Below are 20,108 nucleotides of genomic sequence, written 5' to 3' on the forward strand. Positions count from 1 at the left end.
AAGCAGGCCTCGAGGCCTGCTCCAGAAGGTGCTACTTCAATCCTAAGTCTCTTGCCACCTGAGTCCTCTTCTTGATGGACTTACAGAGGGAGCACTCTTCCTCAGCGTGTCCCTCAGCAGACACAACAAGCACCTAGCATGGGGATCACTGCTGGGGATGCCCCCCACATGACAGACAATGCTTGAACTCTGGGGAGGACATCACACAGGGAAGCCAACTACTTTAACTGACACTAAACTAGACCTAAGGTACTACTATTATCTAGAGGAAAACCAAAAACTCTTAGAAAACTGAGACTGAAAACATGAGGTGAAAACATGATGCCGAGCTCAGACTCTAGCTGCCAGCGGTGAGCAGGAACTGACAGGTGTTGAGGCAGCGCCACCCTCATATAGCTGGTGTGGAGCTAGGGCCACAGGGCACAAGCACCGCCCCTAACGATACTGTTAGGAAAAGTTATCCAACTTCAGTGTGCTGGGCGTGTGCACCCTACAAGGAATACATGGCTTCATCTACTCAAAGAAGAACTTCTCTACCTGTCTTGCTTGGCTAGAGGCATCTCGCTGGACTCTTGTATTGTGAGGCAGTCAAGGTCACAGAGGTGAGTGTTTTACTCATAACACCCCAGAAGTGACACAGAAGAGTTAGTGCTGCTTCTGGGTACAGTGAGACCTACAACATTAACCCTTCATGTGCCTGCCAGCATTGATGCAAGCATAAGAGACATTTTTTACCAGAAGATGGCAGAATGGCAATGGGAGGAGGAAAAGACTAAAATGGAGAACAGCCCTCTAAGGCCATGACTGGGAAGAGAAAGAATGAGGTGTTGAGAAATGACTGTAAGTGAACACCCCAAGGAAATCAGAAAATTTTAGCATGCTCCTTCCCACATCATCATCTGAAGGCCGATCAGATCAAAGTGTTAGCAAAAAGATCCACGAGTGCCTCAGCATAGATGAGGAAGTTACTCACCTTGTGCAGTAACAGTTCTTCGAGATGTGTGTCCCTAAGGGTACTCCACTTTAGGTGTCTGTGTGCCCCTGCACCTCTAATCGGAGATTTTTGGTAGCAGTGTCCCGTTGAGCCTGCGCATGTGCTCTCCCTCCCTTGTGGTCTGCCTTGAGGGTATTTAGTACTGCACAGGCGAACCCCCCTCACTTCCTTCTCTACCACAGAGCCCTATAGAGAACTCCAAACTAGAGGGGAGGGGGGTGGGTTGTGGAGCACCCATAGGGGGACACATCTCGAAGAACCATCGTTACTGCACAAGGTGAGTAACTTCCTCTTCTTCTCCAAGTAGCGTCCCTATGGGTGCTCCCCTTTAGGTGACTCCGGAGCAGTACCCACCACTGGAGGCTAGGACTTCGGAGCGGAGTCTTTTACTACAGAGATTACTGTGGAGTCAAAGATGGTGTCAGCGGCCAAATCTTCAGTGATCACATAATGTTCTGCGAAAGAATGGACAGAGGCCCCAATCATTGCTCTATAGACTGGGGAGATGGGGTATCCCTATGGAATGTGATTGAGGTAGGAACTGATCTCATGGAGTGCATATGGACGGAAACAAGTTGCGCCCTTGCTAAGTGATTAATGCAACTAGAGATCCATTTGGATAGTCTTTGAGGAGATATCACAGAGCTTTTGGATCTTTCTGTGGACGAAAGGAAGAGTTTAGGGGATTTCCTGAAGTCCTTAGTCCTGTCCAAGTAGAATGCTAATGTCCTTCTAATATCTAACATATGCACAATTGTCTCCCAGTTGTCACAGTGTGGTTTTGGGAAAAAACAGAGAGATGAATCTGTTGATTCATATGGAAAGTCCAGAAAAAGTAGGGAGAAACTTGGGATACGGCCTTAGAGTTATTTATTTATTTATTTATTTATTTAAAGACAAAGGCCATGAATGATGGATGTGCCATCAGGGCCGCTATTTCTCCCATGTGCCTAGTTGAGGTGATGGCAATTAGAAATGCTGTTGTCATGGACAGGTATAAGAGAGAACAAGTTGCCCTGGACTCGGAGGGAGGTCTAGTCCAAGTCCTGAGAACTAGATTAAAGTCCCAGACTGGAGCAGGTGGTGTCACGGGGGGAAGAGAGTCCCGATGCCCTTAAAGAGTCTACGCATTAGTGGTTGAGCAAACTCCAAGTGGGAAGCCATTTTCGCCATGAGATGTACCTTAAGGGATCTGAGTGAGAGTTTAAAATGTAGTGCAAAATCAGAGGGAGGAAAGATGATGTTGAGTCTGTCCATTTGGAATGGTACAAACTTGGAGTCATTTCCATTTTGTAGACATGTATGTGGAGTGGTCAACTTGTGGTTGTGTTGCAACATGTGTTTCAACTTGTCAGAGCTTCTAAGCCTTGGAACAAAGAAAAATCCAAGCCTGGAGGCGGAGGACCCATGGGTTCAGGTGAAGGGTCAGCATGGAATCATTTCAGCATTGTTTTGAGAGAGTGAGTAAGGAATGGGCTGACATCAGAGGAACAGGAGGGCATATTGCCATCTGCTTCAGGTAAGGGAGCAAGACTTGTCATAGTCAAGAGGGGCAATCAGAATAACTCTCGCTTTATTTTCTTGAATTTTCAACAGAATCTTGGATAGGGTAGGAAACTGAGAAAAGACATGCAAGTGGGTCCTATCCACTGGGAAGATGAGGGCAACTGCCAGTGAATGTTTCCCCAAAGGGTGGCTATATCTTGAAGCACCTGAGAATTCAGTATACACTCATTGTCGTGAGAAAATTCCAATTGAGACTGTTGGTTACCCTGTTCTGTATCCCTTGTAGACAGACAGCTGAGATGAGCACATTGTGATGGGTGCATCAATTCCAAAGTTTGAATGCTGTCTTGCAGAGGGAGGGAGATCTGGCAGCTCCTTGGCAGTTTATACAAAACATACAGGTCACATTAAGTCCATCAAAACCTTTGTGAGTATTTGATGAAAGGCAGAGTTTGTGCACAGGCACTCCTGACAGCCCCTAACCCCAAAAGAATGATATGGAAGGTCATTTCTGTTGAAGGCCATTTGTCCTGAACCTTGTTGTTGTGTAGGTGAGCTCCCCAGCATATTAGGGAGACGTGTCCCAGGATGGTGAATGTGGGTAGTGAGAGGAGCGCTCTCGCTTGTCCTGCATCAGGTTGGTGCTGATAAAGTCCAGTCACTGTACCAGGGTTAGTATGCCACTGCAATGAAGTGAACCTTGGAGACTACCCTGTGTGGAGCAATCTGTACCTCTAATGCTCCTGCCCCAAAGGTAAGCAGTAGGAAATCTCCTGTACGATGGTTGTATTGAGATATGGAAGTAGGCACCCTGTAAGTTCAGGGCTAGAGATCAATCTCTTTTCGCTAAAGCTGGTCCTAACTGCTGTGAAGTAAGGTAAGGTGACTTCTGAGTGGCGTGACAGGTGAATAGATGGCAGCTGATGCTGTAAGGTATCATTGTTCAGGCCCCTGACCAGCTCATCAAAGTGCTTATAAGAGGCAGTTTGAGAGGTCATGGACTGGGGTGCAGACTGTTCTAACTTTTGAGCCCTGGGCCTCTCACACTGTGGCTCTTTACAGCACAGAGATGGTGAATATTGAGAAGATTGTGATCTGTGGTGTGGTTGAGAGGTATATCTTCTCTTCTGTTCCACATTGTAGATTCCTAAGGAGTGTAGTGCGGTCTGAGAATCCTTCAGGATGTGGAGAGAAAATCTGTCTTTTCCGCAAAGAGTTTGGCCCTTCAAATTGGAAGTCTGTAGCTCTTTGGGCAATCTAGAGAGGTAAAGCAAAACAAAAAAAAAAAACCCACAACCCACCCCAGTACCACTGTCATGGAGACTGGGCAGGCTGCTGTGACAGCTACATCCAATGGTGTCCCTAGGACCGGTCTGGCTATTAACTGACCTTCTCTACGAATGGTCTGAATCTGTTCTTTTTGTGTTTCCAGTAATGTTTCAGAAACATCCTGGGTTTCCCAAGATTAACAAAATTGTTTTGGCCATGACAATTTGGTAATTTATGACTCTAAACAGTAATGTTGTTGATGAATACGCCATCTTGTGAAGCCTGATCCTATGGAGTTGACTTGGCATTATGTTGCTTGCTTCATGCATTAACCACATCCACTATGATAGAGTGATGTTGAAAACAAAGTCTGCCTCTTTGGGTAGAGACGTAGGGTTGTTTTTGTTTACACTCTGTTGCTGGTTGGTGCAATGGAAGCTGGCTCTGCCAGATGATTTTGGTAGGATTTAGAATCAGCCCATTAATTGGGAGGATAGTTCTAGATGAGAAGGTAGTGTGCAGAATTTCCACCAACTTGTGATGTGTATCTGCCACCTCCTGTAAGGGAATCTGCAGCTCGTCTGCCACCCTCTTTGTAAGATTCAGAAAGTTCTTAAATCTTCACCTAGTGATGAAGAGTGGGCAGCACAGTCTCATCTGGGAGAGATGAGAAGTGTGCTGAAGAGGTGATTTTTTGTTTGTTTGTTTTTCCCCTTCCCCCTTCTTTCCTGTTCTGAAAAAGCTCTCCCCTGCCCTGGCTCAGGTGCCAGGCTGTAGCAAACCATCTGGTGGACTCTCCCTGAGAGACACCGGAGACGATCGCACCGTGTGTGTATATACCCAAAGAGTTACAATATGGCCTTGGGAGGGAGAGGCAGGAAGGCAGGCATGAGAGGTTGGCGTGATGGAATTGGGGATGACCCTTGTAGTGTGGTGGTGGGCTACCTTGAGGGGCCAGGGAATGATCTTCTCCTGGCCAGTGTCAGATTTGTCAGTGGGTAAGGGTGCTGCTGACTGGGGTATTGGCAGTATACAGCCCAGTGCTAAGAGCGATTCTGGGTGCCGGAATGTGCTCGATACCGGGGTCCTGGTACCAAGTAACGGGGATTGTGGTTCTTTCCCAATCATCAAGTCTCCAGGGTATCAGAGCTCATGCAGTACCATGGGTTCATTTGGTACCACAGAGGAGGGTCCGTGGTACACTGTCAGTACCGATAGTTGGGCAGAGCACTCCCTAAATGAGAGTTTTGCCCAGTATAAAAAGTTTGTTGGTGCCACTTTTTAAAGAAATAGTATGGTAATGGTCTCTCCCTGGGTACTGAGGCCACAGGTCTCCAGAGTATCAAAGTACCTGTGTTACCATGGGCTCATCAGGAACCCCAGAGGAGTGTCTGTAGTCGGTATCAATAGTTGGGAAGGTGCAGAACACTTCCTAGGTGGGAGTTTTGTTGCATATGGTACCAAAGGGTTTCCTCTATGCCGCTCTTTTAGAGATGGTACAGTAACTGTCCCCTCTCCTTAGGGGACTGTATGGTTGCCTCAGAGCATGAGGATGGAAGCCTCTGGTGTCTCCATGCAGAAGCAGAGCTGACGGCAGGGCTTCTCTGTGTCGCTGTTTTAGAGATGGTAGGCTAACTGTGCCCTCTCCATGCAGTAGTTGCCCAGAGTAGAGCTCAGAGCAGCACAGAGCTTACAGAAGCCCCTTGTCAGTGCTGAGAGCAGAGCTCAGAGCAGGGCAGAGCTCAGAGCAGGAAGCCCCTTCTCAGGTTTCAGCTTCCAGAGCTTCCCAGCAGCCCAGGAGCGGCAGCTGAGCTCACAGCAGGAGGTTCCTCTGCTGATATTGTCCTATGGAGGTGGCCGCACTGGGGAACACCCCTCTGGCTGGCCAGTTGCTCAGAGGAGCCTTTCCAGGGGGAGTCTGCTGGTGGCTTCTTCTTTGTTTCTCTCTCTCCTCCTCTTCATCACTCGACCCCTGTCATAAATATAAAGGGAAGGGTAAACCCCTTTGAAATCCTTCCTGGCCAGGGGAAAGCTCCTCTCACCTGTAAAGGGTTAAGAAGCTAAAGGTAACCTCGCTGGCACCTGACCAAAATGACCAATGAGGAGACAAGATACTTTCAAAAGCTGGGAGGAGGGAGAGAAACAAAGGGTGTCTGTCTATATGCTGGTTTCTGCCAGGGATAGACCAGGAATGGAGTCTTAGAACTTTTAGTAAGTAATCTAGCTAGGTATGTGTTAGATTATGATTTCTTTAAATGGCTGAGAAAAGAATTGTGCTGAATAGAATAACTATTTCTGTCTGTGTATCTTTTTTTGTAACTTAAGATTTTGCCTAGAGGGGTTCTCTATGTTTTTGAATCTAATTACCCTGTAAGACATCTACCATCCTGATTTTGCAGGGGGGATTTCTTCATTTCTATTTACTTCTATTTTATTAAAAGTCTTCTTGTAAGAAACTGAATGCTTTTTCATTGTTCTCAGATTCAAGGGTTTGGGTCTGTGGTCACCTATGCAAATTGGTGAGGCTTTTTATCCAACATTTCCCAGGAAAGGGGGGGTGCAAGTGTTGGGAGGATTGTTCATTGTTCTTAAGATCCAAGGGTCTGGGTCTGTAGTCACCTAGGTAAATTGGTGAGGCTTTTTACCAAACCTTGTCCAGGAAGTGGGGTGCAAGGTTTTGGGAAGTATTTTGGGGGGAAGGACGCGTCCAAACAGCTCTTCCCCAGTAACCAGTATTAGATTGGTGGTGGTAGCGGCCAGTCCAAGGACAACGGGTGGAATATTTTGTACCTTGGGGAAGTTTTGACCTAAGCTGGTAAAGATAAGCTTAGGAGGTTTTTCATGCAGGTCCCCACATCTGTACCCTAGAGTTCAGAGTGGGGGAGGAACCTTGACAACCCCTTTTGAAGTGAAGGCTCCAGGGATGATCCGGGGTCAACACCCCACGGAGTCCCCTGCAGACTGAAGTGTTTTCGCTATTGGGGGGAATTTTTACTTAAGCTCCCAGCTCCTGTGAGGCTGCAGTTTCAGGTGTGGCAGGTAAAGCTCTTCTGTGAGGGTCTCCCAGGCACAGTGACAGGTTTCAGAGTAACAACCGTGTTAGTCTGTATTCGCAAAAAGAAAAGGAGTACTTGTGGCACCTTAGAGACTAACCAATTTATTAGAGCATAAGCACAGTGAGTGTCTGGCCATTACAGGAACTGACTCCTGGCAGGAGAGGCACCGCTTGGAGCAGAGCGAGCCAGGCAAGCCCCTGGGCAGGGGGTGTCATCCTCTAGCAGGGAGGAATATGCAGAAGAACACCGTCTTTACTTTTTTTTTTTTAACCGAAAAAGAAATAATTATGAGTCTACTAGATGCCGGGGGATGGGGAGAGAATGCCCCCAGACAGGGAAGGAAAGTGAAGTTCTTTTCCTTTTTCTCTTTTCTTTTTAAACCAAAGGAATAAAATAAAAATAAAACACTAGCCTGAGTACTTTTAGGGAGAACAAAGGTAACAAAACAAACACTACTTATGCTAAGGACACAGATAAGGAAGGGACAACTGCTCCTTTGGTCAGAGGCCAAAGGCGGTAGAGAAGGAAGTGAGGGGGGTTCCACCATGCAGTGCTAAATAGCCTCGAGGCAGACCATGAGGGAGGGAGAGCACATGCCCAGGCTCAAGGGGATACTGCTACCAAAAATCTCTGATTAGAGGTGCAGAGGCACACAGACACCTAAAGTGGAGCACCCATAGGGACACTACTCAAAGAAGAAAATGAGATCATCAACTAATAGCAATACAGAGTGTGCAATCATCAACTGCGCTAAGAAATGGGAAGATTCTGTGAGACGCTTCTATATGTTCTGGGTAGGCAGATAAGCAATTTCTAATGTGGAGGAGAAAGAAAAAGAACAAAGCAAGCCAGGCATTCAAGGGAACTGCACTGTGACTCCAACTGGGAGAGAGGAAAGACTTGACTATGACCAGGAACACAGCAAGAAGAATTATTAAATAACAGAAAACCTGGAGGGCAGGTTCCCAGCAGGCACATTTAATCTGAATGCCCATGCTGCGTTTCAAGAACACAAACACTGCATCACAAAGGTCAGCAATTAATTGGTACAACAGGCAAGACCTGGATCTAGAATTCAGCGATGCAATTTTAACAGAAGTCATATTAAAAGTTAACTTAGCAACAGGGCTTTGAACAGACCTCTTTTTATTGAGCATAGCTCTGAAAAATAAATTATTCAACCAGCAGACTTGTCCAGTTTCATTATCTGGGAGCTAGCCTGTGACTTTCCTGGAAATGGAGGACAGCCATTGTCTGAAGTTTTGTTTAGTACATAAGCTAATGAGAGACTGCTACTTAAAACAGAAGCTAATCACGAATGCCAAGATTTCCAAATCCCAAAAGGGGCGGGGGGAGGAGGGGAGATTTTGAAACTAGAATGGCTAATTCAAGAAACACCCTGAGAAAAGACTGCAAGGGCCCAGGTTAAAATCAGTGTCCCAAGGTGCCACGACATATTCAATTCCGATCATTAACTAGCCATTAACCGCCAGGCACCAAGAGCAGTGAGAACTATGTTGGCAATAGGAGCACAAGCCTGGATCCACAAAGGTACTTCGACACTGAAGATCCAATTTTAAGACACCACTGTTGTCCACAAAACTCCTGCTCAGCTGCTGTCTAACTCTGCAGGCATCTACAGTCACTCGACACCTATGTTTTCAGGGTAAAAGTTCTTGGCACTGATGTTTCCGTCTTTGGGCAGGTGCACTGCTGACTCATGCTAGGTCTCCAGATGCATATCTCCTGCAGGAGCCCCTGAGCGATCCAAAAAGTGGGAAAGGATCAGTGGAGGAGCACCTAGCTCACCTGTGAAGCCCAATCCGGTAGGCATGCTCAGAGCCCATACCAGATTAAGTCCCATTCAAAATCAGGCCAGAGAAAGAGGGGGTGGCCAATTTTTAGCTTCTAGACAAGTGGTTAGAGCATTCACTGGTTAGGTCTTAGCTGGAATACTATGTTCAGTTTTGGTTACCAATGTATAGAAAGGATATAGAGAAACAGGGAAAGATGCAGAGGTGAGTGCCCAAGTTGATCAAAGGGATGGAATGCAGTCATATGAGTTGAGAGAGTTGCCAAATACCCAGAACAATATACAGCCAGTCATCATTTTAGCGGTTTAGCCAGATAGGTTCTTTACAAGTGGATTTCAGTCTACTGAGTTATTCAGGAATGCTCATTAACTAAGGTTTCTTAAAGACATGTATCCTGATTTGTAAGGGAAAATGATCCCATCATTACCCATTTTTATCACACACCCATGGCAGTATGAAAAGATACAATGTGTAGCTGAAGCTGTACAGATGCTGATCTGGTGTAAGCAGTTGCAAACTCATTGACTTCAGCTCCCTTGACCTTATTCCAGGTCTCACTCTGGCCCAGACTATGCAAACATACTATATTATGTGTAGCTGAGAAACAATTACCATAATTACATAAACCTACTTATCAAATTGATCTCTACTTGATTCTCTACTTGTGCAGCGATTAGTTTAGAACCACAGCAGCTGGCTTTACACACACACACACCCTCACTCTTTCTCTCCTTCCCCCCATGGAACAGAAACATGTCTCATCTGAGAATTGAGCACAAGCCCTGGAGGGGAGAGATGGGGATGCTAAAGCCAGGATCCACCACCGACATTCACTACCCGCATCCCACTTTTAATCTGTAGTTTTTCTTCCAAACTGAAGCACAGTATGCATTGAGCTGAGAAACAACTAAACAAATCAGCATTCAGACCAGAGACGAGAGAAGGGTCTTCTCACCTGTGCAGATGTGCTGTTGAGTTTCTGCAGGCCATTCTCCAGTCGCTCCATTTTTGCTGTCAGCTCCTTGCCCTTTTTAAATAACAAATTTTGGTAGAGTTTGATTTGCTCGAGGAATGACTTGGGTGTGGTGTAGTTATAGCGACGTTCATTGCTCAGATAAGACCGGGACATCTCATTGACACTTGTATGGACATAGGCCATAAACTTGCTTATTGAGTCTTTCACTGAAAGCTAAAATGAAAGAGACTATATTTTAAACAAAACAAAAAGTAAGCAAATCTATTAATCATTGCCTTCTACTACAGCATAATTGACTGTGTAGCATCTCATTTGGGCTCTTCATTAATTTTACTCTCTCTAGAATTTCTCCAGTTGCTTGTGTTCTACATTTGAACATACTGTACTGAGTAATTTTTATACTATTCATTTGTACATAATAACTCCCTTTTACTAATTAAAATAAGGACAGTTCTGTACAGACTGGAAAATACATACTCATTAAAAGAGACGTTCTAGACAATATGACTCAACTAAATACTATGTAGAAAAGCTAAATGAATAAATCCATTTAGCTGTTAATTGAGTATTAAGTAGCCGTCAAACTGAGCTACAAATGTATTTCCTCTTGAGAATACCTAAAAATTCTCAGACACACATGCAGCAAAGGAAGTATATTCTGGGGAATAATTATGCAAGTGTCAGCACAGAGGAACCAAGTCTGGTTACTGTCCAGATTGATTTGTAAACCTCAATTTACACTACCTAAACCACCAACACAATCCTGACCCCTGAAAGGGAGGGCTAGAGGGGGTGTGAGCGTGTGTGTGTGTGTGTGAGTGCACGCACGCGCATACACACAGTGTTCCCGACCCAGCACCTACTAAGGTCTGCGTCTCTCTCAGATGCTGACCAATATCTGTAGCCCGTTCCAGGGCAGCTTGGTTTGATTTAGATTAGCAGGATACAGCACAGTCAGCAACTTGTCTACAATGTGTATTTGGGAGCAGTAAAGCTGTGTCTTTTGGTGGAATGGAGGCTCTACTGTAACATTACTGGGAATTTGGTTTGAATGTACTGCTTACAGTAACAGCGGGTGCCTGCACTCAGTGGCTGAGTTACAGCCCTCTCTCACAGGGGAGTTCAGGCTGGGCTTGGACGCAGCAGCTTCTCACTTCTGCTAATGAAGCCAAGGCTACAGCCGCTCATGACTCGCTGATGAGATCACGGCGAGTGCACTGGGGCACTCAGGGTCCATCTCCGGCTGGAAGAACTCTTGGCTGACAAACCAGGAGCTGCAGAGTCAGCAGGGGTTACCTCTGCTGGAACCTCACCTCAATGTTCTCAGTTTCTTGCAGGAAACGCAGGCTGACAGACTCCAATGCCTCTTGAGGCCACTCGTGGAACCAGTCTATTGCTGTGCAGTTCACCACCGCTGGGAATTTCCTGCTGCGAACTCTCAGCTTGTTACCAACGGGTGAGAAACAAAGAGCGACCTGAGGAGCAAGAAGGATAAGAGCACTGAGAAGAGGCAGGGCAGCAGGCTGGGAGGCACCCAACATAGCTGCAGCTTTGGGTTTTCCCTGTTGGGAGAATGACTCCCCGGGAGGATTTCAGAGTAAGATCAGGAGCCGCACCCAGAATGACCTCTTGAGCTTTGAGCCTTTGCAACTTTGGCCGGTGCGTCCGCACTTGGAAATTCCATATAAAACAGCATAACCAAACAGCAAGCACTCCTTTCTCTCTGAAATAACAGCAAACTGCTTCCCTGAAGAACTGCTTTTGTAATGCCGACGGATCCCAGTCGTCAGCAGGCGGGATTGAACCTGGGACATCTAGAGCTAAATGCATGAGCCTCTATTGCATGAGCTAAAAGCCATATGGCTATTAGCTAAGGCTGTAAAGCAGACTCACTAATCTCTAAGTGGTCTTGGTGCCACTAGAGGGGACAGAACACCACACCCACAAATGGGCCAGAATCACCCTGCTGGCAGCACCTAGCAAAGTTTCACTGTTACTCAATGCTGCATATTTAGGGCCTGACTCTCATTCATACACCACTCTGGCAGCATAACGGGGCCTTGGAAAGGCTGTAAATAGATATAGACCCTAGGGTATGGAGTGCTGGAAAGGGGCCCTAGCATAGAATCAGGCCCTTTATCTATTGTATCTTGTTTCAGTATGGCTTACTGAGTATTGTCATCTAACTGGCTTTTACAAACTCTGTCTCTCATACACAGAGCAGTATACAATACTCCAAGATCCTATACGTGTCTATCTCAGGCTATGTAATCCAGCCTTTAACAACCTGATCACCCGCTACTTCACAAACACCACCAACACACTGTTCTTTCTACATCCTTAGATTTAGGTGTGTAGCCTCTTGCAGTTGTCTGTGTTACTCTCTGTGTGCTGGGCAAAGATCAAGGTCCTAACCCTCAGGTACTGCCAGGCTATGCTCCATTATTAATTACTATTGTTGTTGTTATTAAATATTTGTATTATTGTAGGAGCTCTAGTGATGGGCCAGAACCCCACTGTGCTAGATGCTGTGATACAGGCCCCGAGTGGGATGAGGCAAAATGGCTGTACATATTGACATTTGCTCTCCTCCAGTCTGCTGTTCAGTCTGAGATCCACTCCTGTGCTGACAGCCCCTGTGCTGATCAAATCTGGGACACTCGATGTATAAGGCATGTTATAGTCTGCTTCTTGGTTTATTACACAGAGCGCAGATTTCCATTATTAAATGCAGTAAATAATTTAGCAACACTTAACAGCTGACCCCAGAACAGCTGTTCCCTATCATGTTGTTAAAGAGAAAGAACAAGGAAATGGAAACATGGAACCAGGTCTCAATGAATCAAAACATTCCTCTCTTCGTGAAAAATCCAGCTATCCTTTGACCATAGGGTACATTTCCACAGGGGGCACTGGTCATGAGGGGACTCAGGTGGCCCAAAGAAGTCATAACCTTTCCACAGATGCCCAGCATAGATTCCTGTACCACAGGGGAACACTCTGTTGGTGCAGCTGTTCCCCTGCCTCCCACTTTCCTGGCCTAGGGGATGTGTCTGGGAGACGGGGGCATGGAGCTCTGCTCTACCATAGCAACGCTGCACTGGGACCTCAAGCAGTGGCAGTTTTTAATGCTGCCTGTCGGGAGCTTCACATTGCAGAGGGGCTGGGGCTGGCCCTCAGACACTTACAAGTTCCCTGATACTCCCCTTTCTGCTCCTGAACCAACTGGATCTAGCCTACATGAACAGCTGCCATTGACAAGCGGGGTACCCTGTTCTCAAGCACCTCACTCAGACACAAACACAATGGTACAATACGGCCAAGGAGCTAGTTTACACCAACACAGGTTGGGAAGCTCCTCACTCCCAGCCCTGTTTCACTGCCCTAGGTATGCTGCTGTACTCTAGCCTGGCTGTGTTCTCTGTCTCGCACTCTACCTCTGCTTCCTGGTGGTGGTATCATTATTATTATTTATTACTATGACTGTTTCTGCAGAAGCACCAGATGCCCCAAGTTGAGATTGAGGTTTTATTGTGTCAGGCATGGTGCAAACACCTCGCAAGAGACACAGTCCCCACCCAGGGAGTTTGTGTGTGGGTGTGACACAGAGCAAGTCTCAACAGGAAGTGGGGCATTGAGCGGTGTCCTGCAGGAGGCGTGCTTGCTTTCAACTTCCTGCTGCTGCTTAGCTCCTTATCCCACAGTGCTTTCTCTAGCGACTAGGGGGGCCCACCCTTTGGCAAGTCTTTAAACTGTTTTTTTCGTATTTTAGCAAGTTCAAATAACATGTGAGTGAGCTCCCAGCGGCATGTCTCTGCGCTGTGCATGTTCTAGGATCCCCCTGAGCTCCCAATGTATTTACCACCTGTCCTCTCCAAGGCTGATAGCTTAAACAAAGCTGTAGCCAAAATTAGGCATATTTCCAAAAGATCTTCCGCAAACTTCTCAGGAACCATGTTTCCTACCGTAGGATGCGGTGTGTGAAATTCTGAGTGTGTTTGTTTAGTTGTAGCAAAGTCAATATCGCACTTGCAATGTAAGGGTAGCCTCGTCCTGACAAGGAAAAGACTGGCTTCTCAGAACAATAACACTGTTTAGCACTGATGCAACCTCTGCAGATGTAAAGTGATAATGAGCTGGAGTGAAACAAATTATTTAAAAAAAAGAAAGACGACTTCCTGTTGGGTAATGATTGGATTTATTGAATGATGACCTAATGTCCAACTGGCAGGCACAAAGGTTAAGGAAGTTGCCTGATACTCTAGCACGAGTCATTTTCCTATGCAATCCTACATGCCAATCAAATAAGAAACCTAGGGATATTAAAACCCAAAGAGTCTTAAAATGAATATCAGATTCCCCCCCGCCCCCCATATCAGATTGGGGTCTCTTTATTTATAAGACCTTCCAGATTTGAGAAGTTGTGCTATAGGTAGAAGCAACACTTTAGAGCTGAAATGTCAAAACTCATCTCCTTTAGTCTAGATGCCACAACTCATATGATTGAAGACAATTGATTTGAGTTCCCATAGCTGCAAAGCATTAAGGTACCAGGCTTATATGACGTTAAGATGACCCCTTTGGCCTAGATTTTCCAAGAAGCATTCAAGGATTTAGCCACGTGAGTCCAGGTCTAAATCCCAATGTACCACCTAAAAAATGGAAAGGTCTATGATATTTTAGCAGAGGTCTGTGGGGAAAAATCACCATTTTTGGGGAATGAGAGATTGTGTTTAATTAAATATGGAGAAATGTTTAAAAAAAAAGTCTTTAAGGAAATGTTATCAGTCACTGTGTCACCTTACTAGTTCAATATATTAAAAAGATTGGACAGAAATTCCTAATCATCATATTACTATACAAAGGTACAGGGTGCACTTATCAGAGGTGGTACATTCCTTCAATTGAAGCGCTGTTTGATGAGTTTTGGACAATTCATGTATTCATAGACTTTAAGGCCAGAAGGGACCATTAGATCACCTAGTCTGACTGCCTGTATATCACAGGCCATGGAATTTCACTCTGTAGGGTTACCCCTGCATTGAGCCCAATGGTAGGGATGTGAATTCTCCCGGGCATAGTCTTACCTTTAGCTGTCGTCGAACACGGTCTATGAAGAATTTCCAGCAGGTTTCCCTGGTGTCCACCAGTCCTTGGCTTTTGACTTCGTTTCTCACACTGCTGATGATGTTTTCAACTTCATCATCAGGGAAAAGATCAGGAATTTCACCTGGGAAAAATGGGATCACATTTTTACAAACTAACAGGCAAACTGGAATTTTTACCTTGATGGTATAAAGTTGTTTGTGGAGCCGAGATCTCATACAGACTAGGTCACTGGATTCCATAGCACAGATCCAAGTGAGCCTCTTTCATCAGATTGGAGATGATATAGGAGTAAGCCACATCTGCCCATGAAGAGCTGATTTACTGGCAATTAATTAAACTTTCGCACAACCTTAAAACAAGCAGAAGTTGAAAGTACTTTCTAATCTCAGAATCAGGAAATAGCAACTGCATTGCTTTCTGATTGACTCTGCTATTTAGGTTTCAGGAAATTTAATCCCCAATATGCCTTACACAACAGTGAATCATTTCAGTTTTGCAAAGCAATTTGTTACATATTCAAGTTCTGCAGCTCTTTAAAAATGCCATCTGCAGCTGTATTCAAATAAATGACAGATCACTATGGTTAAAAAGCTAATGGTACATTCAGTTAATTGCCAAGAATGTATGCATGCAAACAGAATTGTAGTGATTCCTTACTTTACTACTCCCTAATTTATCTCCTTCTGACCCCTGTCTGGACTGAAATGATCATTATCTGATCAGACTGCTGAAAATCTGAGCTTTATTTGGTACTGTATTAACAATTAAGGGGGGAAACAGCAGCTGATCAGAAACCAGCAAAATGTTACTCCTCTTTATTAAGTTATGATGATAAATACAACAAATAAAACAAACAAAAACATGCAATCAATTAGAAGCAAGCAGCCAAGTCAACCAATCAGAAAACATCCTTTCCCACTGAGCTGCTACAGACATTGCCATGAAAAGTCACAAGTTACCTACAGTTATTGCTTCATTTAAGGTTGCCAGGTGTCTGGTTTTCGACCAGAACGCCAGGTCGAAAAGGGACCCTGGCAGCTCTGGTCAGCACCACTGACTGGGCCGTTAAAAGTCCGGTTGGTGGCGCAGTGGGGTTAAGACAGGCTCCCTGCCCACCCTGGCTCCACGCAGCTCCCGAAGCGACCGGCATGTCCCTGCAGCCCCTAGGCACAGGTGTGATCAGGGAAGTTCCGCACACTGCCCCCACCCTGAGCTCTGCAGCTCCCACTGGCCAGGAACTATGGACAACAGGAGCTGTGGTGGCAATGCCTGTGGGCATGTGAAGTGCACACCATGCAGAGCTGCCTGGCCACGCCTGTGCCTAGGAGCCGGACATGCCAGCTGCTTCCAGGAGCAGCACAGAGACAGGGCAGGCAGGAAGCCTGCCTTAGCCCCACTGCACCCCTGACCAGGAGCTGCCTGAGGGAAGCACTCCCCGGCCAGAGCCAACACCACCCACCAACCTCCTGCCCCATGTCAGAACCCCCTCCTGCACCCTAATTCCCTCCCAGAGCCTGCACCCCACACTCAACCCCCCTGGCCCCAGCCCTGAGCCCTCTCCTGGAGCCCGCACCCTGCACCCCCTCCCACACCCTAACCCCCTACCCCAGTTCGGAGCCCGCTCCTGCACCCCAAACCCCTCATCTCCAGCCCCAGCCCAGAGCCCACACCACCAGCCAGAGCCCACTCCCACACTCCAAACCCCTCGGCCTCCGCCCAGAGCCTGCAACCTCAGCTAGAGCCCTCACCCCCTCTTTCACCCCAAACCCCTGCCCCAAACCTGCTCCTTAACCCCTAATTTCTGGCCCCACCCTGGAGCCCGCACTCCCAGCTGTAGCCCTCATCCCCTCCCACACCCCAACCCCCTGCCCCAGCCCAGTGAAAGTGAGCGAGGGTCGGAGAGAGCGAGCGATGTAGTGAGGGAGGCTGGAATGAGTGGAGGCAGGGCCTCAGGGAAGGGGCAGGGCAGGGGCGGGGCAGGGGTGTTTGGTTTTGTGTGATTATAAAGTTGGCAGCCCTAGCCTCATTGGGTCTGAGATACCAAGGTATTTCCTTGTACCTAGAATAGGGGATAGCCCCTGCATCCCCACTACCACATGAGGTAACTCTGGGGAAATACGGGCCTTCAAAAGCAACCATAATATCATCCTAATGCCACAGAAACAGGATCTATCCCTTTTCCAGTCACAGGAGCCAGCAGGCCTTCTAAGCCAGTGACACATAACCTTTTCTCCCCTCTGGTCCATGGTTAAGCACAGGTAGTCCTCGATAAGTCGAAACGTCGTAACTCGAAACCACCATCCATTCTATTGCGGGACCGAGTGTCGTAAAGTCTAAATCAACTGTCGTAAGTAGAATCAGGGTGTCAATTAGAAATGTTGTAAGTGCCGTTCATCGTAGGTCCAACGTCGTAAAGTCAAGGACTGCCTGTATACACTTTGAGCTGGACGTATATTTGCACTACCTCTCATTGAACTAGTGTGCTAGAAACAGAAGTGTAGCTGCTGCTGTAGCACATGTGCCAGGATGGGCCAGCCACCTGAGCAGGTACCTAGGGTCTCAGCTGGGACTGTATTTGGAGCGGCTAGCCCCTCCCTCTGCTTATGCCTCTGTGGCTACACTGCTATTTTTAGCACGTTAGCTTGATCAAAGTTAGTGTGGGTATGTCTATCTGAGTTGGGAATGACACCCCCAAACCCTTAGGCAGCCTGGACCTCCTTAGTTGTAACCATCTCCAGGATACAGGCAGCTTTCTCATACATGTATAAAGACAGACAGACATACACACACATCCCCGAAGGAAAGACCAAGAAAACTCCAAAGAAGAGAATAAGCAGGAAAGCACCAGGCCTTCCTCCTCCTCCTATGTACTTCCAGTGGGTGGCCACAGCATCAGCCCCTCCCCACTTATCCTCCCCCATTTTAAGCAAGGAAGGGTGAATCAGACATGAGCAAGCAAAGGGGGAAAAGGAGAAGGGGGGTACAATCAAGACCGCCACCCTAGACAGATGGTGAATGGCGGAAGGAGTCCCCTCTGCCCTGTCTGGGGCTAACGGACAGGGAGGTCTTGTCTCATGGGTCCTTCTAAGCAAATAAAAATAATTCCACGTAAGGAGCCAGAGGACTTCATAAGCCCATTATACCATCCCGTCAAAGTCCTCACTGATCAGCTAGCACTGACTTGCTGTCAGAAAGATCATGTCTTCGTCTCAGAGCAGACCCATTGAAACAAACGGGCAGCCCTCTGGTGACTGGAAGGGAAAAAGAAAGCTGTAAGAAAGACTGTGTGGGCCTCCTCCATGCTGACAGGCAGCTACAGTGCTGTAATTAGGGCTGGGGAATGCTCATGTTGTCCCCGCAGGAGGGCAGCGCATGGGGCTGCAGGGGGAACTATATTCAACACACAATTTACCCAGCAAATTAAACCACTCTTCTGGTTAGGAATTATCCACAAACAGTCTCTGGTATCTGCAAATTCATTTGCTGTTCAGATTGTTTGAACACTATATGCACAAATTTCAGACAGTGGGCTGTCTACAGACTTCACTTCAGCTATGAATGCAATACTAATATTCTATGTCAACTCTTGATTATTCACTATTTGTGGTGTATCATTGGTCACGTACATCCATTATATTGGTTCTGTGCCCTGTTAAGCTAACTGAGAGTGAGGTGAAATGCAAATGCTGAACTCACATGCAAATGTCATGGTCTGCACAGAAATTGGGGTATTCATGGGAAGAACAGCTATTTACCAAGCACATAAAGACCAGTCACACACATTTGTCTAGAAAAATGAACAAGAAAGAAACGTGGTTGGACTGAATAGCTATCTGACATTCGAACACGTGGTCTTTCAATGGCTTTGCATTAATCACCCAGCTCTTGCAGAGGGTGAAGTCAAATTCTCTAGCCAGGACTAGTGGGAGTTATGTCATACCACTAAACTGCCTCTCACCGGAATGGACACTGCACATCTTTCAATGAAACATTTCCTCTGACTCCACACTCCACTAGCACATTGCCCCTCACAGAAATGACTTAACAATTATAAGTAGAATTAAAGAGCTTTGAAAGTAGGGTGCAAACTAACTGACTGGGTCACAGATGTCTGAGAAGGCCAAAATCTACTAGCTGCTTTCTTCCTTGAGATTTAATTTACAAATTTTATAGCTTATTTTGTTCAGTTATCACTTTTAGCAAATGTTACAATATCTTCTATGGAACAGCTGCAGACATTACTATGTGCACATTTATGTGGAAAAGGAGACCGGAAATAAAATCAATGAGATGCATACCTGAAGCTAACAAGTCATTTACCAGCACTAAGAACCTTTCATCAGACACCTGGGCATCAGTTATAAGGAACACAGTGCCAACATTCTTCACTCCAGTTTTAATATACTGGTTTGCCAAGTCTGCCTGTAGATTGAAAAGAAAGTAAAGCGTTTGTGCTTATCTACTGCAAAGTCTCGGTCACAAAGTGCGTTTTCATTGGGGATATTTCAAGCAGGATGTTGCCTGTTCAAAATCTTCTGATCAACTGAAAACAAAACAATCAGAATTAATTAGCATGAAGGTTGTTCTTTATATCTTCTCCACTTTATGACAGAATATTTCCAAGGATACTGCTAGTATTAATTAATTATTATTTGCTAAGCATTGACAACATGCTCTGTGCTGTACAAAAGACAAATAAAAAGACAGACCCTGAGAAAACTATACATAATTTTCTGAATCATTTTATTCAGGAAATGATCTTTTTAAAACCTTTCTGATTGGAGATAGGGCATTTAAAAATCACAGATCATTGCTGAAGATGGAGCACTGTTGCTATTTCTGTTAAACTTGGATGGTAGAATCCCTGATTAGTTTGAAGTATAGATCGTGTCAGATTGCAGAGACCTTTCTACACAGTGATCTGCTACTGGTGGCTGCTGCCACAATATTTGAAGTCTTGTGTTTCACAAATTATGGACTGCAGTGAATCATATATGTGATGGGACAGAGGTATTTGGGAGATGATCTCAGTGGCTGGATATGCTGTTCTTTCTGTCCCTATTCTCTACTTGTCCATTTTTATTTCAGTGATAACAAAATAAAAATAAAATAACTCATTTCTTAGTTGAGAGCCCCCAGCATGGCATGTTCCCAACACACTGTGCAGCTGAGGGAAGGAGCCTCAGTTAAGGACTTATATTCTGCGCACTGAGTAGTGAGACCAGAAGAATGTTGTGAAAAATTTTCTTTTCCACTGCATCATTTCTTCTCCCCTGTGGAGGGCATACTGGGAATATTTTTGATAGGACCAGTTAACTGTGCTGTTTTCCTTCCTTCATCCCTTTCCATCACAAAGCATACAAGTGCAAATAGATTCTGCCATG

General features: G+C 46.0%; 1 protein-coding gene across 10 annotated transcripts in view; it reads right to left on the reverse strand.

Annotated features, from left to right (window-relative positions):
- Nucleotides 1-20,108, reverse strand: part of DNAH9 (dynein axonemal heavy chain 9) — a 399,480-nt gene that overhangs the window by 200,251 nt on the left and 179,121 nt on the right. For all 10 annotated transcript variants that reach the window (XM_073310874.1, XM_073310873.1, XM_073310875.1 and 7 more), the window contains 4 exons: nt 19,023-19,146; nt 14,703-14,845; nt 10,929-11,090; nt 9,595-9,828 (listed from right to left, as the gene is read on the reverse strand). In XM_073310874.1, the coding sequence (XP_073166975.1) occupies nt 9,595-9,828; nt 10,929-11,090; nt 14,703-14,845; nt 19,023-19,146 (663 nt within the window). The remainder of the gene's footprint in view (nt 1-9,594; nt 9,829-10,928; nt 11,091-14,702; nt 14,846-19,022; nt 19,147-20,108) is intronic.

This window comes from Lepidochelys kempii, chromosome 14 (genome assembly GCF_965140265.1).
Source record: "Lepidochelys kempii isolate rLepKem1 chromosome 14, rLepKem1.hap2, whole genome shotgun sequence".
Lineage (NCBI taxonomy): Eukaryota > Metazoa > Chordata > Testudines > Cheloniidae > Lepidochelys > Lepidochelys kempii.